This window comes from Podarcis vaucheri, assembly GCF_965113315.1.
Source record: "Podarcis vaucheri genome assembly, chromosome: 8".
Taxonomy (NCBI): Eukaryota; Metazoa; Chordata; class Lepidosauria; order Squamata; family Lacertidae; genus Podarcis; species Podarcis vaucheri.
This window is the reverse complement of record NC_138766.1, coordinates 39,437,963-39,463,134: the sequence shown is the minus strand read 5'-3', so window position 1 is coordinate 39,463,134 and position 25,172 is coordinate 39,437,963. Positions and strand designations below refer to the sequence as shown.

General features: G+C 42.1%; 1 protein-coding gene across 1 annotated transcript in view; it reads left to right on the top strand.

The window, feature by feature from the left end:
• Positions 1-98: 98 nt before the first annotated feature.
• The window catches only part of ZNF407 (zinc finger protein 407), a 355,845-nt gene continuing 330,771 nt past the window's right edge, over positions 99-25,172 (top strand). Inside the window, exons 1-2 of the mRNA XM_082235255.1 lie at positions 99-1,798; positions 19,936-24,698. Of these exons, the coding sequence (XP_082091381.1) occupies positions 20,003-24,698 (4,696 nt within the window). The 5' untranslated portion in view covers positions 99-1,798; positions 19,936-20,002. The remainder of the gene's footprint in view (positions 1,799-19,935; positions 24,699-25,172) is intronic.

Here is a 25,172-nt window from a genome sequence, read left to right as displayed (position 1 = left end):
AGATGTGCTACCCACAAATGACACATCACATTCCTAAATGTTTTTAAGTCTGTTTAAAGGTATGGTTGCACCCTGTGCGACTGAACTACTGTATAACTATTCATGTGCACTATACACCCTCTTCTGGCTGCACACTTCTTTGCAGCATCTTTTTCCTAAATGTGGTAACTGCATACATGTGGATCTCAAGTGCTTACCCGTGTAGGCACAGACAGGATTAAGACCCGCTTAGCTTCAGCAAAATGATGGCTTCATGTACCTTCAGACCACATCCTGAGTCCATACTCTTTCTATGAGGGTGGCAGATGCAATTTTGAAACCTTGGGCACATTGTCAGGTTCTCAGACAACAGACAATTTCTTATTAGTGGCATATGGAGGCAGTGGCTACCATTGCAAATTTGCAGGCTTATGAGTATTTTTTATTTAGAAGAAGAGGAGTTTGGATTTGAAATCCCGCTTTATCACTCCCTTAAGGAATCTCAAAGTGGCTAACATTCTCCTTTCCCTTCCTCCCCCACAACAAACACTCTGTGAGGTGAGTGGGGCTGAGAGACTTCAAAGAAGTGTGACTGGCCCAAGGTCACCCAGCAGCTGCATGTGGAGGAGCGGAGACGCGAACCCGGTTCACCAGATTACGAGACTACCGCTCTTAACCACTACACCACACTGGTGTATTCTTCAACTGAAGTATTTTTATTTTGCTTTACAGTCAAAAAAGACAGTAAGTTTCATAATTCACAGTGTAGTCCTACTAAAATGAGTGTTGAAAAACAGCAAGGTGGCAATCAAACAAGTCACACAACAACATATAGTCTAACAAAATTCACTGTAATTTCTAAAAGTCACCATGTGAACCCTTCTGGATATGAAGCAAGTAATAAGTATAACCTAAGTATGTTTTTAAGCTTACATGTCTGCTTGGGGTTTATAATAAATCAATTACCACTATATATTAGTATCTTTTGGGAGGGGGATTTTCAATCAATTTCCCAAAACTGGAAGTTTTTCCCCACCCAGCCATTGTAAGTCCCTCATCCAATTTTTTTTTTTTTGCTAGTTAAGTCAAACTCTACCTCTTCACCAGTTAAACAAAGAACACTACCTTTTGTGTGTAGATATTTCAAACTTTTGAGTTGCTTCATCCCTAAACAATTCTGGTTTGTTAACACCTGACGTGTTTACACACGGAACATACACAAACATGGCATCTGGATATTACCCCTTCGTTAATTTTGCTCAACTAGCAACTAAAGACTGCTTGGTAATGCAGGGCTTGAACCCACTGCCTACAGGGTTCGTTTCGGAATATTATTGCTAGTGTGCAGTGAAACACCGGGGCCTCAGCTGAATCCCAGAGCCTGTTTTCGGTGTCGAGGTTCTCGCGGGGACGTCATGGTGGACAGGATTGCCTTGGGGCATGTGCAGAGTGCATGTTTCGCCTCAAGGGTACCAGCCACAACCCAGCCCCTTCACACTTTTGGCTCCACGGAACGCGCACTAGAGGAAAGCGAGAGTCACCGCTAGGGCGCCTCTGAACGCGCCCGAAGGGGCGGGAAGCGACCTCCACGCGGCGCGCGGGGCCACTGAGGTACAGTTAAGGCCCTCGCTTCTTCAAAGGGAGTCACGCGCCGCCCGCGGAGCAACTGCCGCCGTTGCATTCCATACATTTCCTGTCTTCCCTCCCCTCCGTACGACGTTACGCATCACGTTCCAACAGTGACGCACTTCGGCGAATCTACGGCACGCCACTTGTGACCAAGATCATCACAAGCGGAGGAGGACGGCGTCCCCATCCGGTGAGTAAAAACCAACGGTCAGTGGTCCCCTCGCTTCTGAGGGAGGCTTCTGCTTAAGGCTGTTGTAGGCGTTTATCCTTGGGGGCGCCCGGTCGCTCCTGGCTTTCTCCAGGCCTTTTCGCTTTCCCTAGGGCTTTTTGGGCCTCTGTGCCGCCGTCGTTTTTTCTCCCCCTTCCTCCTCTCGATAAGTGGGAGGGAGGGCAGGAAGCTCGTTTTGGGCCAATCAGTAACCGTCGGCGGGTCTGATGCTTGAGGAGGGAATTCCTGAGTGGTTGGGCATGGAGGGCGGGAAGACGGTTTCATATAGCGATTGGCTAACGCCTCAAGGCTTCTCATCCACTTTTTTTTTGAAGAAAGGAAGGAGGAGGAAAAAAAGTTTCTCCAGAGTGCGCATGCGGAAGCTATTCGTGGTCTGTGACTTCTTCGTGTTAGCACTACGCATGTTCGTCGCGCAGCACCTTTTCAGGAGCGAGGGGGACTGGACGTTGCGCACGCGCCTTTTCGACCGTGGCTTTAAAACCGTTCTTTCCAGGGGGCTGTGATTGCGCTTGCGCGAGGGCTTGTGTGTTTGCGGGTGAGCGATAAGGTACGCCTGAGCTCATCTTCCTGGGCCGAAGGAGGAGCGCACGCGCACTGCTGTCGCTCGCCAAGTATTCCAGCCGCTGAGCGGGTGGCGGTGCCCTGTGGCATTCACTCTGCAGCAGAGGAAACCGTGTTGGCCCATTAGAGGGGGGAAATCCAAAATCTGGGGCAAAAAAAATTATTTTAAGGGCCGTACAAAATGACACAAGCTTCCGAGTTCATCAGAACTCTTCATCAGGCTGGCAGTTTTGATGTAAAAAAGGAAAGAAAACTGGGGAGGAGGAGAGCAGGCTGGAGACCTGAAAATGTTGGAAGGTTCAGGGCAGATAAAAGATAAAAATGATTCACATTTCCTGGCATTGCGGTGTTGGAAGGGACCCAAAGGGTCATTTAGTCCAACCCCCTTGCAATGCATACTGAAACTAGAAATTGCTACCACAACAGGCAGCAATGTCCAACGACTTGGAACAGCTTTAAACAAATTACAGTGGTACCTTGGTTCTTGAACGGCTTGGTTGTTGAACAAATCAGCTCCTGAACGTCGCAAAGTGTAATGGTTTGAGAACGTTTTTCGGAAGCCAGGCATCCGATGCGGCTTCTGCCCGAGTGCAGGAAGCTCCTGCAGCCAATCAGAAGCCGTGCCTTGGTTTTCGAATGGTTTTGGGAGTCGAATGAACTCCCAGAACGGATTACCGGGTAAGTTCGAGAACCAAGGTACACAAATTCATGGAGGAGGTTGTTGCCAAGAACTGCTAGCCATTACAGGTAGATGGTTGGCTAGAATCATAGAATCATAGAGTTGGAAGAGACCACAAGGGCCATCGAGTCCAACCCCCTGCCAAGCAGGAAACACCATCAGAGCACTCCTGACATATGGTTGTCAAGCCTCTGCTTAAAGACCTCCAAAGTAGGAGACTCCACCACACTCCTTGGCAGCAAATTCCACTGTCGAACAGCTCTTACTGTCAGGAAGTTCTTCCTAATGTTTAGGTGGAATCTTCTTTCTTGTAGTTTGGATCCATTGCTCCGTGTCCGCTTCTCCGGAGCAGCAGAAAACAACCTTTCTCCCTCCTCTATGTGACATCCTTTTATATATTTGAACATGGCTATCATATCACCCCTTAACCTCCTCTTCTCCAGGCTAAACATGCCCAGCTCCCTTAGCCGTTCCTCATAAGGCATCGTTTCCAGGCCTTTGACCATTTTGGTTGCCCTCCTCTGGACACGTTCCAGTTTGTCAGTGTCCTTCTTGAATTGTGGTGCCCAGAACTGGACACAGTACTCCAGGTGTGGTCTGACCAGAGCAGAATACAGTGGCACTATTACTTCCCTTGATCTAGATGCTATACTCCTATTGATGCAGCCCAGAATTGCATTGGCTTTTTTAGCTGCCGCGTCACACTGTTGGCTCATGTCAAGTTTGTGGTCAACCAAGACTCCTAGATCCTTTTCACATGTACTGCTCTCAAGCCAGGTGTCACCCATCTTGTATTTGTGCCTCATTTTTTTTGCCCAAGTGCAATACTTTACATTTCTCCCTGTTAAAATTCATCTTGTTTATTTTTGCCCAGTTCTCTAATCTGTCAAGGTCGTTTTGAAGTGTGATCCTGTCCTCTGGGGAGTTAGCCACCCCTCCCAGTTTGGTGTCATCTGCAAATTTGATCAGGATGCCCTTGAGTCCATCATCCAAGTCGTTGATAAAGATGTTGAATAAGACCGGGCCCAAGACAGAACCCTGTGGCACCCCACTAGTCACTCTTCTCCAGGATGAAGAGGAACCATTGATGAGCACCCTTTGGGTTCGGTCAGTCAGCCAGTTACAAATCCACTGAGTGGTAGCATAGTCAAGACCGCATTTTACCAGCTTCTTTACAAGAATATCATGGGGCACCTTGTCAAATGCCTTGCTGAAATCAAGGTAGGCTACATCCACTGCGTTCCCTTCATCTACCAGGCTTGTAATTCTGTCAAAAAACGAGATCAGGTTAGTCTGACATGACTTATTTTTCAGAAATCCATGCTGACTTTTGGTGAGCACAGCATTGAGAATGGGGTGCTGGACCTGATGGGCCTTTGTTCTCATCCAGAAGGGCTCTTAGGTACTTGCAGGGGAAAGGTGGCATGATTTAAAAACCACAAGGTTGGCATTTAGTCACAGTCAAGATGGGAATGTAGGCAAACTTTTATTGGGTTCTGCTTGGAGCTATGCAGATATTACCTTGTATCCGAGGGCTGCTGGGATAAAGCAGTAAATAATGGCTGTTTATGAAGGCGTGCAGTAACCCAGACTTCACATGACATCACAGTTTCAATCTAGCCCATGAAAACATAAGCTGCAATAAATGGGTTATTTTTAAAGATTTAACAAGTGTCTTTGTTGTTTCTGGTGCTACATGCTAACACTAATCCAGGGATGGGGAACCTTTTTCAATTTGAGGTCCACATTCCTTTATAGACAGCTTTCTGAGAACCACATACCAGTGGTAGGTGGGGTCAGAGGCAAAAGTAAGCGAAGCAACAAATATAACATTTTCCTTTGTACAGTAGGCTAGCTTGTATGCACTCACTTACCCACACTGTATTCCATCAAGGTAATCAAGAACACTAATTTATCAGAGTTCCAACAACATATTACAGGCAGATAAAATCACTTGGTGTGTGAAGCAGGAGTGTGTTCTGGGGAGAGTTCCAAGGGCCAAACAGATAGCCTTTGAGGGCCAAATTTCCCCCTGGGCCTGAGATTCCTTGCCTCTGTGTAGCTCCTTGGGATTGTGTACCACTAGAAATCTGAAGAGACAGCATATGTAGCACATGCAAGAAATAAATGCAAGAATCAGATCCTGCTTTTATAAATTTTGGAAGATTTGCCACTGCTCATAGCTGTTATTTCTGCTCACGGTGAACACATGCTTCAGCAAGGGAAGCCACCAGGTTGTTAAGTGTGTGTATGGAGAAATACTTGCTTCCAAAGAACCACATACGTTCACACTGGAGGCCGAAGTTGCACTGTATTCTAGAAGTGAAGATGCCATTTTTTTGGTGATCTCTGGAAATCATGTAATGACTCAAGTTGGAAGAAATTTCACAAGAGTTGGGTTGGCTGGTAGAACTCAAATTGCATTCAATCTCCATTTCTTTTCTGAGGCTTCAGAATATTGTGCAAGTCTTGGCATTTTGACAGTGAACATTCTTTGCAACTAACTAGTTTGCTCTCAACTAGGTATTAAAACCAGGATTAGATCCTAGTTTAAATCTGTGATTTGGGAACAAACTATAATTAGCAGAAACTGTTTACAGCTGTTTGGTTGTCATGGTCAGTCACAATTATATCTCATTAGGGCAGGGGAACCACAAGAACCCTCAAGATGCTCTTGATCACACAAACTATGGTTTAGCAACCATATATGTGTGACCTTTGAACCAGGCTTTTGTGTTGGTTATATATACACTGCTAAATTTGACCTGTTCCCGTATGGACAGATCTGTTTCCAGAACAAATGTTTCCAGAATTCGTGAATTCTTTAAATTTGAAATTTGTATGTGATAAGATCAGTTTGAAAAATACTTCAGGGGTTTAAATGCTTGCCAGGGTGTAGAACTAGCTTCTTGTTTGGGGATTCTGTCTATGGACATTCACATTACCCCCTGCCCCCAGTATTGAAAGAATGTGTGGTGGGGCCATGTGGAGTTGCCCCACTACTGACAACACACCACTGACAGTTGCACCACACACACCATTGCCGTGTGGTGGAATTGCTGCCATGCTGTCCCAAGTGTTCAGCTGGCATAGGAAACAGCTCTGAATGTGTAATGTTGCATACTCATAGAGCTCTTCCAGGACAAAGAAATTTTCCCGAGACATCAATTGTACCTTTGAAATCCCGGTAATATCTGGGAAAATCTGGACATATGGGAGTCCTAGTAAATATGGTATATAGGTACCCACATATGTTTCCCACACCAGCTGAATGTGGGAAGTGTTTCTGCAATGTCTTCAGGATCTTATAGGCCTCTTGGGTTCCCTCCCTCCCACCAAACTAAACCATGGTTTAAAGGATTAGCACTATGAAATCAAGGTTTACTCTTGGCTCATCGCTCATGCTTTGTTTGGCAGAAATTATCCTTGATCTTGCGTGTGGAAGTAGCACTAAGTCAGGCTGCAGTGTGGCAGAAGAGTGAAGTGCCCACAATTTCAGTAGCTTACAGTGAGTAAGCTGCACATTCACATTTAGACCATAGTTTGTTATTAACTGAGGTTCAAAGTGACCTGAGAACGAGGCCTTCATTGTTAATTAAAGAATAAGCTGATGCAAAATAACAGTGGTATTAACACCATCAAGACAAAAAGCAACCAGCAGTTCATCTGATATACCAGGAAGTATCCTTAACGTTTATATTTTGTTTTGTTTTTAATAGGGATAACCTTGCATTGACACCCCCTTCTGTTCTTTCCATATTTTTAACTTTAAATTATTTACAAGTTGGAGGCTTGTAGATGATAAGCTAATGAAGACTTTTTATTAAGCATGTTCTGCAGGATTGTTCTGAATTTATATCCCAGCTACCTTTATCTTACAATTTGAGGTGCCTATTTTGCAACTTCTTCTAAAGAGCAAAAGGGCAATTTGACCGTCCAGTTTTAATGAAAAGCACTGTTTTAACCAAGGGAAAGTAGATAACAGCTTTATGATAGTATTCTGAAAATACAGCACATACAGAGAGGACTGTCATTTCCCTTATATTAATTACCTGATCCATTTCAGTCTGGTTAGTGATCTAGTTTTGGAATTGCTTTGGTTTCTCTGATGAATAGTCTGCAATGGAAGAGGGAAATGGAAGTGTGTTCCCATTGTCTTTATTGGAAATTTCAGTGACTTTTGATACCATTAGCCTTGTGGAGAAGTACCATTGTACAGTGGCTCTGGCCTTTAATGGAACACAGATCTAAAATATGATACTGGAGTACTAGTACTCAGCCTCTTGACCTTTGACCTGTGGAGTGCATCAAGGGTCTCTATTCAAAGCGCTATAGAATTTGGAAGAACCTTTCTTCACTGTCCCACCACTATAGAGAATTGGTTAGAGGAAACATGGAACAAGAGTATTTTTTGTAGCAGTGCCTAGGTTTTGGAACTCTCTCCAATGAGTTACCCATCTGGCCCACATGTTGCAATGGGTCTCTGTGAAAACTGTTTGGTTTTCTCGATGCTACGGTTTATTTTTCAACTTGCTTTATGTGATTATATTTTCTGTGTTTGTTGCTTTGATGTTTTGCTGTTCAGTTTCTTTGTTTTATATGTTGTACTGTATTTGCTTACTTTATGGCCATTGTTTTTATATTATGTTACAGCCTGCTTGGAAGGCCTTTGGAGGAAAATTAGCCTTTTTTAAAAAATAAATAAATACCAGAGCTACCATTCCCCATTGTTGGCTGACACTTATGGGGAAAGGGGGCCTGGGTTCTTGAATTGGAAGGGCTGAGAAGCATCTTCCACTGCTTGCCTCATCTGAAATCTCCTCTCCCTGCTATTATTTCCTTTTAAAACAGGGCACTTCTTTCCCTACTTATTAGTCTAGCTATACAAAATAAAAAGGGGAAGAGGCTGGCTTTAGTACTTTTGATTCAACAAGAGGAATGATAGACTGAGGAGGAGGAGGAGGAAGTACATATGGGTTGACCATTGCACTGTATGCTTGGCAGGACTGAATATCTCTAGCCTTCTTTGCTGCTTTAATCATGATCAAAGAAGGATGGATGCTGTCGGGGGTAACATATACATGGGCTCTGACACCAACCTCCACCCATTCAAGTGCACTATTTACAAATGGCAATATCTGAAAGCATGGAAACCAGGGATGGGTGGAGCAGATGTCCTGACAAGGCTCTCTCCGTGTGTTCATTTGTGCCTGCATGAATGATGGACTCAGGGTATCATTGGTAGAAGGTGTGGATGATGATGTGCTTTTACTGTGTGAATGGAATGAGGGATGGGATACGAAGTGTTTGGATGCAATACTGAGCATTAGAAACAGCAGGGTTAGGTCGTTCCCAGCCTAATAAAGTTCATTGTTCATTAATAGTTCCACATTAATATTTTAATCGAATCAAATAAGTAGCCTTCAGTTATGATGAATATTCTAGAGGGGGCAAGATAACCAGCACATCATATTTTTATTTGAAGCTCGCTTCTTGAACTTGCCTTATATGCACACACTCAACCCCTGCAGTTAGAAATGCCACTGAAAGGATCCAAATAGAAGGAGACAGTTTGGTAACAAACCTCCCAGGGTTCATGAATTTTATTATCATATGCATGAAATTTTTGAATACTTGACAACTTTTTTCTTTCTCTCAAAAGGGTGAATATTATAGGATCAGCATTAGTTGCTTGTCCTTGTGCCGTAGCATTCTGAAATCTAGATAAAAAGCAAAGCACACAGTGGTTTGGAATATTTATTGTTCTAAGCCAAGCTGTTTTGTATGTAAAGTTGGGAGGTGTGGTTCTCTGAGGCAGAAGTATGGCAGGCACTGGGTTGCTGCTGATAATGGCAGCTCCAAGCCTAATTTTCTCCTCTTTACCTATAAAGCCTAATAGAAGTCCCTATGAGGCTTAATGTGTTCCCAATGAGCACTTTGCTTTCTCACATCATTGCTTGCCACTGGCAGGAGTGTGGGAACTCAAGAGCATAGGGATGCAGTGATACCAGTTTCCACCCAACATGTTTCCATTACAGTCATACCTCAGGTTATAGACGCTTCAGGTTGCGTTTTTTTTGGTTGCGGACTGCCAAAACCTGGAAGTACCGGAACAGGTTACTTCCGGGTTTCAGTGGTCATGCATGCGCATAAGCGCAACCCGTGCATGCGCAGACGTGGGTTGCGAACACTGCGAGTTGCGAACGTGCATCCCACACATATCACGTTCGCAACCCGAGCGCCTACTGTATAGGAAGGGTTTTGTCCATTTCATTGCTGCTTACATGCTGTATCATGAATCATAATTCATTTCGGGTTTTGCAGTAATGTTATTAATTACATTATATTTGCAGCTTTGGGGTGTGTGTCTCTCTGTGTTAAATCCAGTGCCAACAATTGCCTTTTGTGTTTGCATAAAGCAAATCTGGTGCTGACACTGAGCAAATATGCTAACAGTGGCAATGTCTCTACCAGTTTCTGTTTCCATCGAAATTCCTGTACATCCCTCTCTGAGCATGACGATGATGCAACATATGATTAGTTTTCAGTAGATGTGAAGAGGGAAGGGAGGTCTATACATAGGGGTTCTGTTTTTGATGACAGCCTCATGCCTGTTGTTTAGTTCTTCACTATTTTTGGGAGGGACAGTATGCATTAATGGGGAGTTCCAAGCAGTTAGAACATTTGTTTCTTTGGTCGGGGACTGCAGTTGGTGTGTACTGGCTGTTTCTGGTTGAATGTGTGCAGGAGAACTTGGAAAGCAGTTTGGCTTGGGACTGATCTAGCATAATTTGATTTGCTGTACATCTGCTAGTACTTTTCTGCTTGCTTTTGTGCCCCAGGGATCAGTTTTCCTGGAGAAAAACCCATTATCGCAGTGGCCATTTCACAGTTTTAAATATTTCTTTTTTACAGTAATATTGTCACGTTTTACATAAGCACCAGCTAGCATTTCTTTGTTGTACAGATTTCATATTGAACTGATGGGTACATTGGGACTGCATAAATTAAACACATTGTGATGGTGTTTAGGATGTAGTAGACTTATTTTTAATTCAGTTTTAACATTTTTCTCAAAAGACTATTTTCCTGATCAGATTAGATCTATATTGTGTGGAAGGGGGATACACAAGTGTTACCAAGCTGAGGAGGGAAGGCAGGGATATCTCTGACAACTCCCCCCCCCCAATAAATGTTGTTTTATAAAACAAGATATTCAGGGTGTTGTAATTTGTCTAAGCCATCAGAATTGCCAAACGTGGGTAATTACATAATTTCACACTTTCCAGTAAAGTCAGACCCTGATTAAGCGGTTGACAGCCTGTGAGAGTGCATTCATTGACAGCTGATGTCTGTATTCCCTAAATTTGTAGTGATTGCAATCTGAGTGAAGAAGACATTGAGATTCAAGCCATTTACTCTGAATGAGACTCCTCTTTGACAAATGGGGAAAGTTCTGGGTTGTTGTTTTTTCCAGACATGAAAATTTCAAATGCATAAATACTTTGCTGCTACTGTATCTTGCTTTCTGCTGATGCCAGGTCTTCTCAGTGTCTTTGGCTCTTGCTGTCTTTCATTGCACCTGCTGTTCGTCATATTTATTTCATTCTTCTTTCCTGCGCTTTCTTCCCTCCATCTCCCTTTTACCCCCTTTAAACAGAACAATATGGTAATAGAAACCCTAATAGGAAGAAGGCACTGTTTAACTCGGTTGGAGTGCTACTAATCCAATTGCCAAACGCAACTACAGCACAGCATGCCTCTTAATTTCAAGTAAAATGGAAACTTCACTTTCTAAATTTACGGCACTGTACCACTTGTGTGAGTGAGCAGTACTATTCCATGATTCCCATTTATAGTGAATTACAGAAGGGTATGGGTTTGATAATTATTTTGTCTATTAAACATTTATATGTCACTCTTTGAGCAAAATGAGGTTTCCAAAGTACGTTAAATTAAAACACTTAAAAGCAACCAATAAAAGAATGCAATGAAAGGAGAGCAATCTCTTTTCAGTCCTAGGTGAACACCTTTTTTAATTTCCCCAGGTCTCTTTAGTTTTGGTTTTAGTGTTGTTTACAGCTAGTAGATTGTTCTTCTTTCGTTAAATTCTTTTACTGGCTGATTTTAATTGTTCAATAGTAGCACACTTTGAGAACCACATTTTGGTTTAAGAGTGATGTGCATAAATGTTTACCTGGGACTGAAATGATAACAACCCCTAGTTTCAGCACAACACATGATTAAGTGGGGCTCTGGATGCAAATAAAATGGCATCCAAATCACTATTAGACTTTGTATTCCCAGGACGTCCAAGATCAAGAAGACCCCTAACCACTTGGAAGAAGGTCCTCTGAACAGGTCTCCAAGGATGGTCGGAGAAAATGCTGCTGGTTTTCTGCCTCAGAGTTGGCTTAATAGACCTTTGCATGGGATTCTCTTTGAGTTTTAAAGCTGCTTGGTTCTAGCTGTTGTTTTTGCAGCCCAGTTCCTTGATGTTGCAAGGAGCCAGACAGACTGTGCCTCTTAGAAAATGACACTTAGGAATGATAATGTCGAAGGCTTGTGACATATCTGTATCCCAACATATAGTCAAGGTTTCAACAGGAGTGCAACTATGCCAGCATAACGTCTCCTATGGCTTTGAAGGATCATTGATCTCTAAAGGTGGACCATTCCAATATGTTCTCCATCCTGCTGCAGAAAGAAGCTGTAACAGCAAGTGAAAACCTCAGAAAAAGAAATATGATCATGACAATCTCCCATGTCCTAATTGCTGTCCTCCTATCCCTACCAAAACACCAGCTATATCTTGTGGATCGGTTGCATATATTGGGACAGCTCCTTGGTTGGAGACCATGAAGTCCTGAGCTCATCAGAAAAGTCATTCCCTGTACCTAATAACTTATTGCCACTTGATAACTTTTATTCCTATGTATATTTCATGAGAGCCTTCTTTAAAATCATCATCATCATCATCATCATCATCATATCAGGCTCACCTGGTGAATACCATGCCTGGGAGGAGTGATCAGGTCAAATAGAAAAACTTCCACATGATTTTCACTAGGTAAAATTCTGTTACTCCCAAATATATTTCACAGGCCTTGCAGTATCTCAGATCTTGCAAACTCATGCAATAGCAAAGTCTGACTTGTTGAGTTCTGTTTATCTCTGTTTCAAGCTTATCTTTTGACAGGACAGTACAATACAGATTGTTTCTATATCCAGAAAGTCATGAAACCCCCTTTTTCTTTTAGCAATCTTGGTTTTAAAACTTCTTTAACATCTGCATTGATCATTTCACTTTAGTTGCCCAGAATAAACATACAGTCTTTCTGCATTTAGGACTGCCATTTAAAATGTAATAGTGGGCTCTGCATTTTTACTCTACCATACCTGATAAAATCACCTGAGGATGCCCTACAGAGATATTATCTGCCCCATACATAAAAGGACAAAAATATATTTCCATATTGCTTCAAGGAGAAATAGTGGACCTCCTGGGAAGGGTGGCAGATCTGCCTGCTGCCGCCTTTGCAACCTCTTCCTTCTCCTCTTCCTCCCCCCCCCAACCTTCCAATGCTGATAATCACTTTCTCATTTCATTATGAGGTTGAACTTCACGATTTCCCTTCATTTCCAAGCTTATCTTACACCCTGCTTTCATTCTTCACTCCCTTTAATTTTGATGCTGATCTTCACTCCCTCTCACCTCTCATCTCAACTGGCAGGAATGTGTGTGCAATTTTCTGGTGTGCTTCAGGTACCAAAATGCCTTGATCCGATCCTACATAGACTGTTACAGATGTCTCTGTGCTTCTGTCAGAGAAATAATCTACAAAGGGAACAATATACTCCCAAACCAATCCAGTTTGCAGGGTTGACTCTCTGTTAAGTTGTTCTGTCTTAAGGAGCAACCACTTAGTACTGGCCCATGCATTCTTATAGCACCAATTTGCTGGCCTCCTTGGAATCTTAGAATCACTAGTGTTCCTTTTTGCAGATACATCATCTGGGTTTTTTTTGCCTTTTAACATTGATATGCAATGGCTGAGTTTGCGGTGTTCAAAAATATCTTGTTCAAAAATTGATGAGAATTTCCAAATTCAGCACGTGCTAGCAAAACTTTTGTGTTTCAGTGTCTCTGTAAGACAATAGTGTGACAGTCACAGGTACAGAAAGGTAGGTACATATTCAGCGTATGCCTCCAAGCTGTACACAATGGGGGGGGGAGGGGAATGAATTTTGTTACCTATTTAAAAAGTACATTTTGGAGACTCTAATTAACTTTGGACAATGTTGTTGCCAGAGTGGCTCTATCTGTCTTTCTGTAATATACTCATATGATTTGCTGTCAGAGAGCCTGGCTACCCCCACTTGAGTGTGCTAGAGGGCTGCAGTTTGTCCTTTAACCTTACCTTCATGATGATGAATAAAAGGGCACACAGTAGCAGTATACAAAATTGACATTTTTTTATTTCTAACTTCACTTGTCGTCTTTCTTGTAATTTGATACGTTTGCACTGCTGTGTTTAATGATCCCTTTCCTGGCTATGATGAATTGAAATAGCTCATACCAAACTGACCTATTATTCTCCATTAGTTCTTCCTTACTGGTAAGTTAGATACACCCTGGCTTCTCTCAGTAGATGTTGCCTTCTGGATAATGGAGGTGTCCTGGATGCAATTTAGCATGCATCTGTGGGTTTTGTATCAAAATAACTGTGCAGCAACTCAATGTGGCACTGTTTGAAGTAGAATTCGCCTCCTTTTAAAAACCCTTTAAGTATATTTCTAACTTTCACTGCACTGTTATTTGGAGTTGTTGGCATCTGTCTGTCTCGAGAGGGGGCGAAGTCAAACCACTGAAGGACCACAGTGCCTGCTGTGGATGCAGAGGCCTCGTAACTGCTGCCTCCTGTGTTGTTTTTGTGGTGCTAGCATCACCAAAGTAACCTCTCTAGGGTGCAAGCCTGAGCAGTGTGTATGGAGGTCCTGAGCTGCCCAGATGACAAGCCCCTTCTTGGCCTTGCTGATGTGGTTCCAAAGGAAAGCAGAGCAATACATTTGGCACCAGCTTGGCTTCAGGAGTTGCTAAGGAGGCGTACAAGACACCATCCAACCATCTTAGGACTCAACTCCAGATTTGTGTAAGGTTTACTCCTTAGCCTTTCCTTCTTCCGAAGGCCATGTGATATCCTAGTGCCTGGTTGTTGAGAAACCTAAACACTGAATTTAAGTAGCTAAGGACCTTTTCCGCGGGTGAAATGGGGTGGAGGGAGGGAAGGATACAGATAAACAAATTCCAAGTGGATACCTTGATCTTCCCTAATGGAAACCTTTGTGTTCTCATTTATGTACACATCTGGTTTATTGAACCCTCTTTGGTCTCTGAGAGATTGTGTTGAAATTCAGATTGAGAACACTCCAGCACCCAAGATTGTTTTCTCTTTAGCTGCCTAGGGAAGAAGAGAGTTCCCAGTGTGGTGGACCTGGGAAAACCTATTGTCCCACCATGATGGCAGTCAGCTTATGCCAGCACAACATTACTGTAGTAACATAGTTGGAATCCTGCACACGCTGAGCTGGAAAGTTGAGAAGAAGCTTCAAAATACAGGGACCATGGCAACTATGCAAATTGCTGCCAATGTCTATCGAAATGCCACTAATTCACACCAACCTTGTAGCGGCATACTACCCACGTTAGACATTTATTTATTTTATTTTATTACTTACTACATTTAAATCCTACCGTTTACACTCAACAGTGGGAATGCCATGGCATCATCCTACCTGCATCATCCTACCTCTGAATCCCTGCATTCAGAGGCTGAAATCCCCTAATACCACTCCAACACACAGACCCCCAAATGGCCAGCAGAGTGGGATCTAGTTTCTTTCCCTGGTTCAGAAACTTCAGATATGAACACTTATTTATTACTTGGTGCACTGTGTACTCTGTCACTCTATTAGACATATTTATACAGTACTATTAAGAACTGAGAGCATTGTATGGATGCTGATTATTGTCCTAAATTCCCAATCTTAAATAGATCAGCACAGAAAAAAGTCATACTGAGTTCAGAACATGCTTTCCCGTAAGCACGCTTAGCATTTCAACCATAGCTTTTCTGTTTAGTAGCTTTTTCCTTCAGACTTTGTCCAGTAGTTATTTTTCCCATGACAAGATTGATAATTAAAAAAAAAGGGAAAGTTATAGGACAAATGTACCAACACTCGGTATGGAGTGGAAATTTTACAACTGAGTTATAAATCCCAGAAGCAGTATGGTTTATAACAGGAAAGTTAAAGGGAAAAATGGAGAGTGTGAAATAATACGTATGTAACCTTTCCCCCTCTCTTTAGTGAGTAGACCATTTAAACTAAATTAAGTAAAGGATGTAAATTCTGTTGTTTCAGTTTTTAATATTTCATGACTGATTTTATAGATAAAAATTACATTTAACAATAAATATGAAGAAGAATTAATATGGCCTGTTCTGGTTTGATATGGAACAGCAAATCCCATTTCTCCTCAGCTGTAAAGAAAATTCATTATTATGTCTTGGATTGTAAGAGATGGCTTCATTGTGATTAGTTACATTGATAATAAAACAACCTTTTTGAAAATGGCACAATATACATGGGTTCTCATGTGTCTGTGTTTAATGACACTGAATTTGTGCATTTGCTACCCTTTTCACAAATCTGTTTCCTCCTTCTTGTATCCGAGCCCATTTTAAGTCATGCAAGTTACTTTAAAAAAAGAATAAGAAATGGCAATCTTATATCAAGCAACTAAGGGATATATAGTTTTAGGAGAGGCAGAATTAATACTGCAGGCTTATCTTGAATGGCTCAAGGGCAGATGCAGTGCTGGTTTGGGACAAATGATGGTTTGCAAATTGGGAATCAGCTTTGGGAACATGTGCATCACCACCATCCCTCTCTAGCATGAATACCTCCTTCCTTGCCTTGTCGAACCGCATGCAGAAATATGAGATCTGAAGACATATCTGGCTGCAGAGCTATTTCAGTCTTCCAAGTCTTGGCATGAGCGCTAGGGGAAAGGGAGAGAAACAGATACTCAACCATATTATATTATTTCGGCAAATGAGGAGTGATGTAACCACGCTAACTGCATTTGCGTCTGGCACAAATGTGCAGCTTCTTAGCCAGAGCCCCTCCCTATCGTTTATAAGTTGAGACTCAGCCCAGGAGCTCCTCAGAGCTCTCACCTGTAGAGCAGAATGTGCTCCTTCGGGTCTCCCGTGTTTTCTGAGAAATTTCAGGCAAGACCTGACCCTTGGCTGCATCTGAAGAACTGGGCAGTGAAAGGCTAAATTGCAAATGCAAGAATGGGGATTAAACCCAAACTGTGGTCATCATCATTTCCTTGGGGAGATAAAAGCGAAAACCATTTTGACGTGAAACTTGCAAACATCAATGCTTTGAGCACAAAAGTCTGCATTACTTAAGCATGTACAACAGATTGTTTTTGAATTGACTATAAACATTAAATATGTTTCACAACACATTGTGGGATCAGAGCTTGCGTTTTTAAGGTAGTGTTTAAGTCAAAACCATTTCTCTTGCGATGTAGCAGTATTTTAGTCTTTGTCCCCTTGTGTAAAGTGGCCACAAGGTGTCATCAGAATGCTTTTCTTATGCTGACTTCTTATTTCATGCGGCTTCCCCCCCTTTATTTCTTCAAACTTTTACAGCTACGCTAATAGTAAATCTAATGTGAAATACTACCCTTTTTTTTCTTGAGGATATTGTGGCATTAAGCTTCCACTGAAATAACTTAAAAGATTATGGCCTAATAGCCCAGTGCCTTAGGTACCTCTGCACCGAAGCAGTTCATTGCACAGGAGATAAACTTCCTAGCGCTTGCGTGAGCGGACAACTTCAGCCATGCTTGAACCCAACCACAGCCTTAGCTGCTGGAGCTGTCATCTCTCCTAAACCAAAAGTGCCCAGTATCTTTTCAAGAATGCCCTTGTGCTACGCAAAGGAAGTTAAGCTGCTCAGCTTGGTTGGTGCCAGGTTTGAGGCAGCCCCAGGCAAGCATTTCCCCCACTGGGAAATGAAGATAGCAGTGGCGGCGGCAGTTACTTTGCCCATTGCTTTGCTCTCGCCTGCCTCCAGCCTGGCCTGCAGGAATGGGTGGATGCACTTGCAGCCCATTGTGTGGTACCCAGCACATGGCTTTAGCCACCTATGTTAGGTTGATTATCCCAGAACATCACTGAGCTGGAACATAGTACTGCATCAGGGCGAAACAGCAGCAAATTTTGCTCAGTGCTTCTCTTCAGCACACCCAGTCCCACCACCAAAAAAAGTTTTTTATATATGTCAGCTCCAGTAGGCTAACCAGAGCAACTTGGCTTTTGCCCCATCGTGCAAAGTAGCACAGAAGGCTGGAAAGGCTGTACTAGCTCCCTTGTGTGCTGGCCTACACTAATTATGATGGCATATCTAACAGAAGAGGAATAATGATTGCAGACATAGTACAGCATTGGTTCAGGGAATAGCACTCCAATGCGGTTCACAGAGCACCCTTAGATCAAGTGCCCCCACAGCCCTTTTTGCAGCTAAAAGGATGTCCAGAGTTTTCTAAACTGAAGCCAGTGCTTAAAAGGGGAGATCAGTAGTAGGAGACAGCAAGATGTGTGACTAGAAAACCACCAAGTAATTTATCTGAAAACAGATAAAAATGCAGGCAGCTGTGTTAGTCCATTAGAAATAATTGAAAGGGTAACAATAAGTGCAATACCTTTAGGACTTTTAAAAAATAAAAGTAGGAAGCAACTCTTTTTTGGATAGATCACTGCTTGTTTACTACCTGTAAGTTCCTTAGCTGGCCATACATTTTACTGGTAGTTTAAGTATTTTACTAGTGCTGTTCTTTCCATATTTCTTTATGTACTAGCACGGTTGCCTTCAATTTAGTTTTTGTTGTCTGCTCTGGAGAATTAGCCTTCCAGGAGGCAAATCCTAGAACTGGAAGAAGATAATGATCTTCTCGCATCTGTTTATGTGTTTGGTCTGAAGAGAAACCATGTGTGCCCCAATCACTGCAGAATCCTACTCAGTTGATTCTGTATCAAGTGCTCTGTCAAAAACTAATCTAGTTTGTGAATGCAGTGGTGCCTCGCAAGACGAAATTAATTCGTTCCGCGAGTTTTTTCATCTTGCGGTTTTTTTCGTCTTGCGAAGCACGGTGTCGGAAAAGTTTTGGAAAAGCTTCAAAAATCACCAAAGTCTTCAAAAACCTCAAAAAAGGCTACCACACCGCGTGCTATGAGTTGCTCCTCGAAGTCAAGTTGCAACTGTATTAACGGTTTTAAGAAAAAGGAAACAAACTTGCAAGATGTTTCCGTCTTGTCAAGCAAGCCCATAGGGAAAATCGTCTTGTGAAACAACTCAACAAACCAAAAACCCTTTCGTTTTGCGAGTTTTCCGTCTTGCGAGGCATTCGTCTTGTGAGGTACCACTGTATAAGAAGTACCTCAAGTTGTTGGTTTTTCCCCAAGGCTGACAGCAGAATTAAAGGAAAACATGGCAACCCCTTTGTATTGCATGACATTGTCCCTGGCAAAATGGTGGTGGTTTGGCAAACTGCTGCTTGGGCTGCCAGAAGTTGAGAACCCTGATTTTTTAATCAACTTGTGATGGAAGAATTATTGGTTCTTCCTGGCATTTGTGCTGTGCATGTAGGTCAGGGTTTGGAATGGGTTAAATGGCTGTGTACCTCCTGTTGCTGTATATTGGTGGTATGGTGCCTTCCAGGGGTTATTGGACTACACCTCCCATGATCCCTGGCCATACTGGCTGTGGATGGTGAGAGTTGGAGTCCAACCATATATGGAAAATATCATATTGGCTATCTCGGCTGCATGTCAACTTGTGAATTTCCATGCCTAGTCAGGAAACACTGGGAACAATGTTGTGATTGGTGGTTGGGAGACGAATTTCATAGGAACTCTGTGATGCTATTTTATCACTTCTTTGTTCCTATTGCCATTATTGTGTATTTTCCTCCTAGGAGTGGAGGGATCCCAGCTACTTATGCCATTATAATGTCCATGGTAGTGACAGCCATGTTAACTGGACTATTAAGATTTTCCTGTTAAATCTAGTTTTGTCATTTTGAGGCAGTTATATTTTCTTCATTTTGAGGACAGTTAGTTTCTTAATTGTGAAACTTCTAATTTCAGGAAAGGATACTTTCTCCCCTCCTTCCCCGTTGCCCTTTTAACTGAATGCCATGCTATCTTGGAGTACTGTGTCAGGGCTGTCAAAAACAAAGGTCACACTTTTTAGACTTGAATTCCCAGAATGGGCACATTATTTACGCCACAGCTGTGAAACGACTCGCTCTGGAGTAGTTCCATTTAAAGCCTACAGTCCTATTGAAATCAGCAAGCACTGGAACTAAGCAACAGCTACATGTTTCAGAATAATGGATCTCAAGGCTGCAGTCTTGTTAAAAGTATTACGTTTTTCAAAGAGGGTCAAAATTTGCTTCTCTCATTGATGAGCATCCTGTGCTAATAGGAGAGACTTGTATGTACATACCGATAGACTTTCTGTTCCATAGTAGCTGTGCAACTGTCCTCTTAAGAACCAGATAATCCTTCCTTAGATGTTTAGACATTATTGGTTTGGCCATGTTTTGCTTTGAGAATGTTACCAAAATAATTAGCTAACAATGTCCCTATAGCCTTTTAAAACAATAGGTTGTATTCAACAAGTTATTAGTTGCATTAAAATAAAATGCTATGTGTTTTTATGTACATATGAAACTAATAACCTTCCATTCTTTTTCTCCCTTTCTCTCTTTTTTTAGATAGCCCTACAGCAGATGAGCTAAACCGTTTTATTTAGAATTGTGCTCTACACAATCTTCATTAAGGATGGATGTTGAAAAAAATCAGAAGAACGATGAAGGTGATGAGAATGTACAAAATGAATTAGTACAAGAAGATGCTAGAAACGTGTTAGCTGAAAAAGCTCACAGCGACTCTTTCTCTACCTCAAAAATAGACACATTTTCAGCTGAAGGACAGAAAAACCCAGGGGGAAAACATGAAGAGTGCGCCACAGCCAAACGACCATTATCCAAATCAGCAGTTGAAGACTGTATGGCAACAAACATAGTTGAAAACGAACCTGTCTCAAAAAGATTAAAGCTTACTGTTGTACAACATGCTGAAGAGAATGAAGGCAAACTATCGAATGCCACAATGTGTGAAGGTAGTGTTGATGGGGCAAGTAATACAACAGATGAAACTATAAAAGACGAAGCTATAAGTGCCTGTCAAAGTAGTGATGCTTTATGCGTGCAGCATGATTTCGAGGACAATAGTACACAGGAACTACATGTGGAAAATGAGCATACCCAAGTTGACCAAACACCCCTTCCAGAATGCGCATCTTCTTTTCAAAACGATGAAGCCAGTGTTAGCCGTGCAACCAGCAGTGTTGAAAACATTTCTAAGTGCAAACCCCATGAGGAGATTTTTTCCACTTACCCAGATTTAGAAAAGCATATTCAAGAAAGCCACCTTCAGCATTCCGAACAACAGGTGAACCTACATTGTACTGATAAATCAGAATGCACTCCATCTTTACAAACACATAGCAAGCCGACCGCTGGACAGCTTAGATTGTATTTTTGCAATCTCTGTGGTTTTCAGTCTTTCGAGAAAGATCTTCTACAAGCTCATTTCCTTGGCAAGACGCACCTCCGCCGGCAAAATCTTGCTGCCCGGGGAGGATTTGTCAAGATACTAACGAAAAAGCCATTTCATAAAAAACAGCAGTACCTAGTCAAGGAAAAGAATGTGCAAGCAAAATCTGCACTTAATAAACCAAAAATAAGGAATGCAGGTTCAAATCCACTAAAGACTTCAAGCAATAAGCTGAAGAAGTTTAAAACACGCCACCAACTTTTTGTTGAAATGGTGTCATCAAAAAATATTTCTGCAGAAACCACAGAGAACACTACCAATGAAGAAGTGCTTTTCTCCAGTGTGGGTGGAAATGGCGATGCCCATTCTGAAAAGCTAGAAGAGTCAGGGTCCTCCAAATGTAATCCAGATGTATCAAAACCTGCTGAAGGTAGTCAAGAGACAATTAGCAGTTCAAACACCACAGGAATACTCGATAGATTTCCTCATAACAGAAATATCTTCTCCCGAAGAGTAACTTTCAAGCAAAGTGGTTCTTTCAGATTAAATCAGCAAATTAAAAAACGCTATCATCTTTTGGGATTAGGTAAGAGAAACAGGCCTGACTCCACCTTAAAACACAGCATTAGGACAGACTTCAGTCAAGGTGATGCATCGCAGGTGCACCTAAAAGTTTTAGAAGCTGAAGAGGATTTGTGCAAAGCTGACACAGGAACACTATCACTTGATCCAGATGGAGCCAACGCGTGCTCTTCTGTCACCTTGGAACTTGATAATTCTCCAAAGAAAGCGGTTGAGGCCGAGAAGGGTCTACATCCTTGTACTCATTGTGGATGTACTTTGCCAAACACAGGTTTGGAATTGGATGTTGACAGAGATAAAGCAGAAGAGCTGAAATTTCAGTGTCAGACATGTGGCTATTCTTGTGGAACCAAGGAAGACTTTGAACTGCACCATCAAAAAAACAACCACTGCAGGGGTGATTGCAAGATAAATTGCCCTCAGTGTTCATTTTTTGCCCTGAATGAGGTAAGCTTTGGGGAGCACATGCGTGATGAGCATGGCATGTCCCACTGCTGTGTTACCTGCCGCTTGTATTTTCTAAATGAAGAAGAAGCAGCAGTTCATAACACAACTGAACAACATATAAGTTTATCAGCTCAAGGAAATACGGTTCGCCCACTTAGCAATGCGACTCAGCAAACAGCATCTTGCAGTTTAGTGGAGACAAGTGTTCTTCCAAAGGTTGCAGAAGAAATGCCCAAGCCCTTGGTGATACATCCTGCGAATGAGTTCAAGGAGTCTGTCCTGAGCAGAACTCAGTTTCAGTGTAAAAAATGTTTTTATAAAACAAGGTCTTCCTCAGTTCTTACCAGGCACATAAAACTTCGGCATGCTCAGGAATATCATTTCCTTTGCAAAGCATGCAACCTCTACTCATTAAGCAAAGAAGGAATGGAAAAACACATCAAGAGAAGTAAACACCTTGAAAATGCCAGAAAAAATAATATTGGCTTACGCTTTGAGGAATGTATTGAAAGGGTATGTGTAGGTGGAAGCGATGGTAAAAAAGCAACAGAGCCTTCTACTTACGGCAGTTTAAAGACTGTATCGGAAAATGAAAACGTGCCGTTACCCTTCTGTACATTGGAGAATGTGTCGATAAACAAGGAACTGTTTCCATCAGGTGAAATGCTGAAATGCAGTGAGCTGGTTCTGGGTAGCGGGCAAAAGAGAGGAAGGCCGAAAGGCACCATTTCTCGGACATGCCCTCATTGTGGCTTATTGGCTTCCAGTGTTACAAATCTGACAGTTCACATTCGACGAAAGCATAGCCACCAGTACAGCTATTTATGTAAAGTATGCAATTACTATACTGTAACGAAAGGTGATATGGAACGTCATTGTGCCACAAAGAAGCATAAAGGCCGTTTGGAAGCCAATGGGAAACAAAACATAGAGATTATAGTGTGCCCAGAGGGAGGTAATGTTGAAGCCAGTAGCAAGAAGATAAGTAGTCCAGGAGGTCTGAATGAACTTGTTGACCATGGCAGTTCACCCTTGGACAATGCTGCTTTGGAAAGCCAGGGAAATGATCAGGGCAATGCTATACAAGTACAAGGTGAAAATGTGCCTCAGTTTTCTGAATTGGGTAGAGACCGGAACCCTTCAGAAATAAAGCAGCATATAATTGCAGAACTAGGTAACGTTAACCAAGCTAGGGACTCGTTGGCTCAAACAAGATCGTTAAACACAAATGATAACAAGTGTGCTCATTGCAGCTTTGTTGCACATTCATTTTCTTCTCTGGAAGTACATATCAAACGCAAGCACACTAAAGAATTTGAATACTATTGCATGGCCTGCGACTATTATGCAGTTACTCGCCGAGAGATGATCAGGCATGCAGCAACAGAGAAGCATAAAATAAAAAGGCAATCTTATGTATGCAACACCTCTGGAGAAGAGACAGATGTGGCCGATACTGGCAAGGAGCAGCAACCCACAGATGGAATTCAGATCATCCTGGACGGAACAAAATACCAAAACATCGTTGAGGAGAAATGTCTGGATGTGCAGGTCACTCAGAAAGTGAAGAAAGCCCTTAATTACTTGGTTTCGGAAGATGGTACCCCTTCAGAGGTTCCCAAAGAAGTTTATGTTGCCGATACTGTAGATGTTGAGACAAATGATGAAGTTGACCAAGGCAGGGAAGAGGGAGGCAGTGAAGAAAATGTTCCAAAAGCTGTAGTTGATGTTCATGAGGTGTTCACACATAAAGAAACAGTTCATTGTGTCCTGCAGGAAAATGTGGAAGATCAGAGAACAGTCACATCAAATTTTAATTTTACCATAGAAACTGGAAGTAAAAACATAGCTGTTAGCAAAGATTCTCCAGATATGAATTTGATCTCAAATAAGATGGAGGAAGACTCTGAAGGAGAACTTCAGAGTATTGCAGTAGCTGCTGAAGAAGTGAAAAATGAAGAAATTCAGTTGCCCATCATTTCAGAAACATGTTGCACACTAGAGCAACAAACTATTGATGAAGATATTGAAGGAACTATGAAAACTATACATAATTTACAGGAACAGAAAATGACCCAGCAGAGTTCTGCTATAGAGGAAGAAGGAACTCTGTCAGCTGAACAACATGAGGTCGAAGTATCATTAAACAATATTTGGGGTTCAGAGGTCTCAATAGTTGAAAGCGTTCAAGAAAGTAATGAGGCATCAGATGCTTTTGCCGGTGCTGAGGGCAGAGTGAAGGAGGAGATAGCAGTGCAAAATTGTGGCCAGTTTGATTCCTCTATTGTAAAATTAAAAAGCCATGAAGATGGTTGTGAGCCAGTTGATCACATTGCTGATGGACAGAACCTGAGTGGGCTGAGAACTTTGAAAGTGGATGTCCCACAAGGTGGTGGAAAGAAGAAGAAAGCAGAAGGGCAGCCGCTTGGGGAATCGACACGCATTCGCTGCGATGACTGTGGCTTTTTAGCAGATGGCTTGAGTGGCCTGAATGTTCACATAGCTATGAAACATCCTTCAAAAGAGAAACATTTCCATTGTTTACTGTGTGGAAAGTCATTTTATACTGAAAGTAACCTGCACCAGCATTTAGCTAGTGCGGGCCACATGAGAAATGAACAAGCAAGTGTCGAAGAACTGCCGGAAGGGGGCGCCACCTTTAAATGTGTTAAGTGCACAGAGCCTTTTGATTCGGAGCAAAATTTATTTCTTCATATTAAAGAACAACATGAAGAACTGCTACGGGAAGTCAACAAATACATTGTTGAAGATACTGAGCAAATCAACCGAGAGAGAGAAGAAAATAAAGGCAATATTTGCAAATACTGCGGGAAGATGTGCAGAAGTAGCAATTCCATGGCCTTTCTGGCACACATTCGAACCCATACAGGTATGTATCAACAAATGGTGCGGGTAGTGCTTTGCAAATGGAAGTTGGAGTTAAGGCCTTGCTACTCTTTGCTGCTGTTGTTTTTTAAATCATGAATTACTCCAGAGTTTCAAATTTATATTAATCTCATGTTCACTGCTTAATTTCAGGAGTACTCTTTAGTAGACAAGGAGCATTAAACAGAATTTCTTGAAAGTTCTTGAGTGTGATCTTCTCTTTGTCACTACATTTCTTACAGATTATATCCCCTAGACTCATTGTAATTCATTAATCAGATCGCATCTTATTATCTGAGTATGATTTGGAGAACATTTACCTTTCAAATGACTGTTTGCCTAATCTAGAGTTGCTTGCAAACTTGTTTTATAAAAATAAAAATGGCCTCCATCTATACCTTCCCCCTCCTTCATTTCTCTAGACAGTTCTGATTAGTGTTGTGACAGTCAAACCATAAGGGAAAGCACTACCTAAGTG